Below are 9,040 nucleotides of genomic sequence, written 5' to 3'. Positions count from 1 at the left end.
CTCAAAGATCGGACCTTCTATTGAAAAATATTTATTTTATGCTTATATTAAAAAAATAAAAATCTGAATTTTTTTTTGAAATTAGGTTTGGTAAGTGAATATACGGTGTTCTACACTCTCGGTATTTGTAAGTGCAAAAATCGTTATATAAAAATACACTGCAAATATGGTAGGCAGCATATACGGTAAGTTGCAAATACTGTAGGCAACATATATGGTAAGGTGAAAATATGGTAAGTTGTTTGCAAATGCGGTAAGCTGAAAATACGGTAGGCAGCGTATACGGTAAGATGAAAATACGGTAATGTAAAAATACGGTAAGTTGTTTGCAAATACGGTAGACTGTAAATACGGTAAATTGCAAATACGGTAAGTTGTTTACAAATACGGTATGCTACAAATACGGTAGGCAACATATACGGTAAACTGCATATATGGATTTATAATTTGTTATAAATGTATAAAATTTAAAAAAATAATCTTCACATTCAATTCAATCATATCAACACTATCAAAGAATACAAACAAAATAGTTTGTATATTTCTTATTCAAACATGAAATATACAAACATATATTTTTTTAGAAAACACAATACTGTTGCAATTGTAAAAATAATTTTCAATTATTTTCTTATATTATGGAAATATTTCTAGATATTGCTTCAAAAACATTCCAAAAAACTAAAATTCACACGTTAATATCAACCATAAATATCTTTTAAGACGGTTAAGTGATCTTCTATAAACCTGTCATTTGTAGTGCAATGAGAATACAGCCATTGCTTCAGATGCAACTTACTGATTAGGCTTTTCGTCATGCATAATTTCTCCTATTTTAATCATAATGTAATGACTTTTTTTTCTCCTTTTAGAACGTGTTGTAATATTGGATTTGATAGATAAAGATGAATTTGAGATGGGGTATGTCAATTCTTAAGTTATTTTTTCTCCTGCGTCTAACATAACAGCATCTTATCAAACTCTAACAGGACATTGTACTTCGTAGTTGCTACCGTTAAAAGTCAAATCTTGCTCTGATACCAGTTTGTTACGATAAAGCGAGAATAGGCAATAGGTTGGAGCATGGTCGGCAGCTAATAATATAATACAATCCACCAAAAATAATTGACGAAGTGGACCAAGTGCCTTGAATGAACTTCCTGTAATTGCTCAGGTTGCTTAGCAAGCCAAACATTAAAGAGTGAAGAGGACTCGGCCCTTCTACTAGTCAACCTCGGTTTGGCCAATCGTCAGCCTGGCCATGGGTGTTGGATCTAATTCCACCCCATAACTCAAATATTTGCAAAAATGAAATATGACTTGGTTGCTGCCAAGGCATAAGAATAATATATAGGGAATGCAGTGGCAATTCGGACCACCTTTGAGCTTCTGTTTTCCTCATCCTTGGCTTCAAATTGATACGTGAGCAATGTAGGGAATATCAAGGCCATGACCTGCCATATCTGTCACAACCAAAATTAGTGTGTTTCCACTTTTAAACGATTTCAATGCTAGTTCTCTTTCTTGGAACAACAGGTAAATCAAAGTCAAATCAAGTAATAATCAATGTAGGCGTAATGATACAACGTTTACGCAACTAAAGAATAAAATGATTCAATAAAGTCAAAGGGAAACACAACCTTTTAAATTGCAAAATTATATACATTATTTAGTAGGTGAAGTTCCAATCTACAAATAAGGGTACTGTGGTAAAAATAGGCAAAATATAATATGAAAAAATTCTGAAATCAACAAGTGTAAAGTTTAATAATAGAACTCACATAAAATAGGAATTACAGTAAAACATAATATAAAGAATTTTCCTAAAAATGCCGAATTATTTAAATCAAATTATTCTTAATGCAACTCTCTAAATTTCAAGGCATATCAAAGAACAAGCACATTTACATATCACAATTTCGATTTATAGCAATGCCAGTAAATAAATTTTTTTTTAACCCATCATCTTCAAAACCCCAAATGTATCAAAAATCCATTCACATTAAAAAAACTCAGCTAAAACTAAACTAAATATACAAATAAATCACGAAATCATAAAAAAAATGCAATTTTTACAAATTTTTATTATAAAACTATAGTAATGGAAGCACAAAATCACATTTTAAAATAACAAAAAAGAAAAAAAATCATAGAAAAAATTACCTTTTTTGTTGTCTTAACTTGTACCAAAGAGAGGGTAAAGTAATGTGAAATAAACTAGAGTAAAAATTTTTTTTTTTGTAATATTGAATAGAAAAAATTACCTTTTTTGTTGTCTTAACTTGTACCAAAGAGAGGGTAAAGTAATGTGAAATAAACTAGAGTAAAAATTTTTTTTTTTGTAATATTGAAATATAGTGAAAATTAAGGTGAAGAAGATGGGTTTGGAATTCAAGTTTGGGGAATAGGGTTTCACAGGAAAAGGGAAGAAGAAAGAAGAAGGTGAAATGAAAGAAGTTGGGTGAATAATTTGATATAAATTGAAGGACAATTTTGTCATTTTATCAATTAAAACATTTTAAATTTTTTTATTCCATTTTAATGATGGTCAAAGGCTATTTGTCCAAAATCATTGTCCAAGTGGGTCATCTGGCCAAATTCCCCTAAAATTAATGTTGACTTTAACTTAAAGTGAAATCTAAATTATAATTTCTACCAAACATAGGCTAAGGTAGTATGCCTTTGTAATGGAGGTGAAGTGAGGAGGGCATTTGGGGATAGTGAGAAGCTGAGTTTGAGGGTGTAAACATACCACTCTCTCTGAGCATTAGAGGTCCAAGTAAGACAAATTGAGTACAACCCACGTGAGCCTGGCCATCCAGGGAGCAATGTGTTAAGAAAGGAACGTCCTATGTATGTGACTAGGATTAATCTCTTCTACCAGGCTGACCCTCAACCAGGTGTTTTACAGGTGAGTGAAGAGGTGGGTCCCCAGCTCAGTAAAATAATGCCCAAAAATATGCCCACTGGCCCCACCCCCATGTTTTGAGTCACAGCCTGTAAAAGACCTATCAAAATGAGCCTGGCACAGCAGCTCGGTCCATGTGACTAATACTAGATGCCTAGAATTTCCAAATCCAACCCATGACAGACTAGTCAACTGTAGAATCTTCCTTCCTTTCAATGAAACAAACAAACCCTTCCATCTTCCATAAATTCCTATTCACCCACACGTATCTTTGATGTATATATAAATATTACAAGATGATCCCTGGTCAGGAACAAATTCAGGGATGAAATTAACAATAGGAGAATGGTGCATGCTTTTAAATGAATCAAAATTAGTAGCTATTATGATCTATCAACCAATTTACTTCAGTGCATAGACTAATTGGGATTTTTATACACAAAACTAACGGCCAGTTGATATTTATACTAATGAATAGCCACAGCAGCAGACAGACAAGGAAGACAAGCTAACGCAAAATGCCAACATAGCCCACAACAACAATTCCAAGTGCAATGACAAGAAAACTTTTTAGAATCTGCGCAGTTTCATACCAGCTAAGATTTCAGCGCACGACAATGTTATCATTATGACTCATATGAACAAACTATATTTCAAAGGAGTGCGCCTCTATAGTAGAAAATTTATTGCCCCCACTCTAAAAGCATGTGCATAATAAGAACAAATGCATTTCTTGGTTCACGTGAGCCATATTAAAGAGGTCTTTATATATTTACAAACCAATGGTATACAGATAAAATCAGACAAGCTTTTCTGGTATTTCAACAAAAGAACTAATTAAAAACCCAGATGAGAGGCAAAAATGGTGAAACAAGAAACAAGAAGTTTATAATATGGCCTCTCATAAGGGATGCAGACGGCCTCAGCTTCCCATAACCCAAAAATGCACTGCAATGGTCCATATTAAGTGACTTGTATTGGTAAGATGTGTTAAGGTATCAATAGTATAACTTTTAGCATAGACCGCTTAAACTTTACAGTTCATCATGTCTCGAAACATATCCTGCAGAGGAAAACACAAATGCAGTTTTCAGAAAAGAATGAAAATATAGAGTTCTTGATATTGGCAAATGAATATTTAAAAAGCTTTTCATTTTAGTTGAAAACCTACAACTATGATTACGAGCTTATGTTTTTAGCTTGATCATATTTGGTCAAATAACCAAAGATTTCAGCCATTACTGGAAACTATAAATATTGCATCCAAAGGAGCAGTTGCTACGATTGTTCATACTGATTACGAAAATAGGAAGAGGTTGATAATCATAAGAAACGAAGCAAAAAGACAGAACAGAGAGAGAAAGTGGCTAGGTTTTCAATGAACCAAAATGCTTAACTTTTAAATGAATAATACAATAGTTTAAATAGTCTAACCGCTATGAAAATGTCTAAACTACCCTAACTAAACAAGCAATATAACAAGAATACCCTTATAGCAATATAATACATATCACAAACACAAAACATAAATGTAATAAATAAATAATCTCACAGAGTTAAGTTCTTTGAGACAAAGGTTGATGTCTTCCTGTTGTCTTTTTTGTCTTTTTCTCTTAGAGATGCAATGAAGTACAGACATAAAGAATGCAGCGTTTTCAAGAATTATAGAGTGACAACTTTCTCGTCACTTCAACAAAATAGAATATAATGGGAAATCTACATTTTGCAGAATAGATGACAAAAATTGATATATTTTTGTTCTTTGGAGGTGGTGGTGGTCTTATACTTCTCTTACCAGTTATTTGACATGTACCATCTTTGTGGAGACTGAGTAACATATCTAAATATATCTCTATGATATCTAGGCTTTACACATCGACAAATGCATCACACTAACACTTACCAGTTCCACACACAGTCCAGGAGTAACAAATAAATCGCTAATCAAAATGTCACAGTTATTTATGCAAACTCGGTTTCAATAAGATAAAGACTTGTGTTGAAATCAGTCACAAATCTTATTGGATCGTCCTCCTTTTCAAATTTGTACACATGGAAATGATATTCATTTTGTAGAGACTGCTAAGCTGCACATGCAAGAATCTATAGATAGCAAAGTTGTAATGGAAGATAAGAATATATCAAGTCCCCACCTCACCTTAAAACCCGATGCCAAAATCCATTCAAGAAACAATATTAAAATGCAGATCACAGCATATACACATATAAGCACTAAGGAAACCAAAATCAAGGCAGAATGCTATTATCAAGTAAGGTCTAGACAGAATTCCACAATTATTCTACTGACTAACATCCGTTTAAGTAGTTCAAATAATATGACAATGTTTTGAATTGTCTTACTAAAACAATACTATACAGAGAAGTCATTTAAAAGCTATATATTTTGAAGAATTTAAGTAGAGATAAAGGTTTGACCTGAAGATGACTTGTTAAAGAAAAAAGTTATCTCTCTATAAGCAGATTGGGGTGAATCTGAACCATGAACACAATTTCTTTGTAAGTCCAGCCCGCACATGGCTCTGATGCTGGGAAAAAGCAGAGACAACCAAAACAACAAATTAAGCCAAAAAGAACAAGACCTGATCAACAAAAAGTACACAATTTCATAATTTCTGTTATGAAATTATAGGTGATGCAAGAATGGAAAATAAATAACCTGTTCGGATGAGTAACCTTAGCTTTATTTGCATCTGTTGGTCCAATCAAATTACGCCAGTCAGATATAGCATTCACCTTTTCTAAAACCATTATCAACACTGGACCACTAGTATAATGAGAGGAGGGAGAGCATTAGTGGGAACTCAAACTTTGAAAGGTTAGCAGAAGAACACAGTCAGCAGTAGGCACAATAGTAAGTATCAAATTTACTGACATTTTGTAGATGATTAGACCTATTGCTATCAGCGAGGGTGGAAGGAAAAAACAACTCCACCAATTTCTATTTTGAAAACACGACACAAAATCAACATTTAACACTTAAAAAGCTACAATATGTTTGATGTGCATGCTAAATCTTCCAACATGCAAGACAAAGAGAAATTTTTCACGTACTTTACATTGAAATTAATCTATAAAGAAAGTATCTCGAGATTGTGCCAAATTATGCAGTACCTTGACATGTATTGGACAAGGCTTGGGAAGAAGCTCTTTGTAGCATGCTCTGCATAAAAACTTCGAACAGTTTCCTCATTTAGCTCAAGCAGCATTTCCTGGGTTATGCTAAAGCCAGAATAAAAAATGGCTGTCTTTATAACATCTGAATAGTTACCAGCAACTCCATCTGGTTTTATCATAGCCAAGGTCTTCTCTTTTTCTGTACTGACATTTGCCCATATCCTATTCGTCTCACAGCATTAAGAAAGAGTGAGGACATGGCAGAGTTTGCAAACTATTTGAGGAAATGGTATTAAAAAATTCAACAAAAACGAAATACAAGTATATCAAAAGGACACTTGTTTATTTAGCACATTTTTGAAACAAACCCGAGTGAATCAGAAAGTAATAAGAGAAAGCAGCTGACTTCAACCTTCAACCACTCAAGAAAACGCAGCTAAAAATACTTCTGCTAAAATACCAAAGGCAAATGCAGTCTCTGCATTGGCAATAGCAATCAGGAATGCCAAAATCAAAACCTTGTAAACTAATGGGTTAACGTTATATTTTCAACATGGCCAAAGGACTTATAATCCCTCGATCTCTTTGTTACAGCTGAACCATTTACATATTTTATGTTTTCCAACCAATAAACAGGAAACAAGAATTTTAGGGTAAAATAATAAAATGTTACCCAATGTAAGGACCTCAAAGAACAATTAAATAGGAAAAGTTCAAAATCAGAATTTCATGAAAAATATAATAAAATTCAATGAGTAGATTTTCATGATAAAAATAAATATTACTTGTCAAAATAAAAATGAAATTACTCAAATCCATATTAAATTTTAAAATAAAAAAATAGAGACCACATAGCAAATCAACAAAATCGAATTTTAGCAATCATTGACCAAGCAACTAGTTAAGTCAAAACAAAACTAGTAAGCTAGAGCAAAATGATAAAGACCTGAACATCTACGAGAAAACCCTAGATTAGTAGTGATTCCGCTCACCTGTGGGGAAGACGGAGAGTGGACACCAAAAGGCACAGAAACAAGAATCTCGAAAACAACCGAATGAATTGGAGATCCATGTGAGAATTGAAGAAAGAGGAAGAGTAAAAGAAATCAAATTTAACAGTAATTTATTTTTACCATTAATTAAGTTGGCAGGAGCAGGAAAAGCAACGTGTATTTTCATTTTTCACTCTCCCAATCCTCAAGTTTATCCGATTACTATTTTTTACCGGTAAATATTTTTTTATGAAAAATCTCATTTCTTCACTCAAATTTTTACTTTTGGAATATCAGTACATGCAAAAGTTCATTTGAATTTTGAGAGTTATTTGATTGATAATTATTCTTCATGAAAAATATTTTCATCTAACCATATTTTCCTTGAAAAAAAAAGATTTTACTTTTCAAATAATTCACTCTCGTTTTCTTTCTCATATACCTATCAATAGAAAATGGAGAAGTATATTTTCTCGATTGAAAATAAAATCAATCAAACACGTGTAATTGATAATTTTGAAATAATCTATAATTTATTTTCTTTCTATATAAATTTCATAGTCGCAATTAAACACACACTTAAAGTGCGTTTGATTTTCAATATTTTTTCATGAAAAATATTATTTTTAATCCAAATTACTACTTTTATACTGTTTGATTGATATTTTTTCACAAAAATATATTTTTATACTTTTGATCACGTGATCATATTTTATTGAAAACAAGAAAAATATTTTTTTAGTGAGTTGGTTTTTATTCTCTAGATAATTCACTATTTCTCTCTCTCATCTATCCCATATCTCTCCTATTTGCTTATCAATAAAAAATGGACAATTATAACTTTTTTAGGTTGAAAATAAAATCATCCAAACACATGTAATTGACAACTTTTATACAAATAATTTAGGGTTTGTTTGATCGGAAGTATAGAATTTATATGGAAAGAAAATAAATTTTAGGTAATTCAATTGTTTAAAACTTATTTGTATGAAAATTATCAATTAAATGTGTTTGATTAATTTAATTTTCAATATAGAAAATGGTATGCTTGGTCTTTTTTTTATTTGTGGGTAGATGGAAGAGATGGGAGGGAGATGAGAGAGAAAGAGCGAGAATTACTTGAAAAATAAAAATTTGATTTCCCTAAAGAAAACATTTTCCTCTTTTTCAAAGAAAATATGGTCATGTGACTAAAAGTAGAAAAATATTTTTTTATGAAAAAGATATCAATCAAATAGTATAAAAACAAGAATTTTGGTAAAAAAATGACATTTTTCATGAAAAATATTGATAGTTAAATGTATCCTTATTTTCTTTCAATGTAAATTCTATACTCGCAATCAAACATACCCCCATACAAATTAGAAACTTGGAAGAAGTAGATTAAACTTTATCTCAAATTGCATTGAATCTCTTTGTGCAATAATTCGCATATATTTTCAATATAGAAAATGGTATGCTTGGTCTTTTTTTTATTTGTGGGTAGATGGAAGAGATGGGAGGGAGATGAGAGAGAAAGAGCGAGAATTACTTGAAAAATAAAAATTTGATTTCCTTAAAGAAAACATTTTCCTCTTTTTCAAAGAAAATATGGTCATGTGACTAAAAGTAGAAAAATGTTTTTTATGAAAAAGATATCAATCAAATAGTATAAAAACAAGAATTTGGGTAAAAAAATGACATTTTTCATGAAAAATATTGATAGTTAAATGTATCCTTATTTTCTTTCAATGTAAATTCTATACTCGCAATCAAACATACCCCATACAAATTAGAAACTTGGAAGAAGTAGATTAAACTTTATCTCAAATTGCATTGAATCTCTTTGTGCAATAATTCGCATAATGAAATTAAAATTTATTAAGGATAAAGTTTAGACATGTGCGTATGACTTTGTTCCGGCCAATGGATCATATTTGCAAGTGCTTAAATTACTGCATTGTCCCATAAAGATATGTTTTTTATTTTTCACATAAATTAAAAAAATATAATTAATATAGTAAAA

At 31.3% G+C, this 9,040-nt stretch overlaps 1 protein-coding gene across 1 annotated transcript; it reads right to left on the bottom strand.

The window, feature by feature from the left end:
• Nucleotides 1-3,557: 3,557 nt before the first annotated feature.
• Nucleotides 3,558-7,171, bottom strand: LOC111378843 (probable nucleoside diphosphate kinase 5). The gene is made up of 5 exons (XM_023002123.1): nucleotides 7,036-7,171; nucleotides 6,041-6,265; nucleotides 5,586-5,693; nucleotides 5,345-5,454; nucleotides 3,558-3,971 (listed from the first exon to the last, which is right to left on the bottom strand). Exons 1-5 carry the CDS (start codon nucleotides 7,113-7,115, stop codon nucleotides 3,943-3,945), a joined length of 552 nt encoding a protein of 183 aa, XP_022857891.1. The 5' UTR covers nucleotides 7,116-7,171; the 3' UTR covers nucleotides 3,558-3,942.
• Between the last annotated feature and the right edge of the window lie 1,869 nt (nucleotides 7,172-9,040).

Source organism: Olea europaea, unplaced genomic scaffold, assembly GCF_002742605.1.
Source record: "Olea europaea var. sylvestris unplaced genomic scaffold, O_europaea_v1 scaffold188, whole genome shotgun sequence".
NCBI classification, from domain to species: Eukaryota; Viridiplantae; Streptophyta; class Magnoliopsida; order Lamiales; family Oleaceae; genus Olea; species Olea europaea.
This window is presented reverse-complemented; position numbering and strand designations above follow the sequence as displayed.

What these genes read in the sequence shown, in the direction of transcription:
- LOC111378843 (XM_023002123.1), bottom strand. Translation starts at nt 7,115, where the DNA reads ATGGATCTCCAATTCATTCGGTTGTTTTCGAGATTCTTGTTTCTGTGC. An exon ending in CTTGTCCAATACATGTCAAG is followed by an intron (nt 5,694 to 6,040) that starts GTACTGCATAAT and finishes TCATTATACTAG; the next exon opens with TGGTCCAGTGTTGATAATGG. An exon ending in CTTTAACAAGTCATCTTCAG is followed by an intron (nt 3,972 to 5,344) that starts GTCAAACCTTTA and finishes TTTCCTCTGCAG; the next exon opens with GATATGTTTCGAGACATGAT.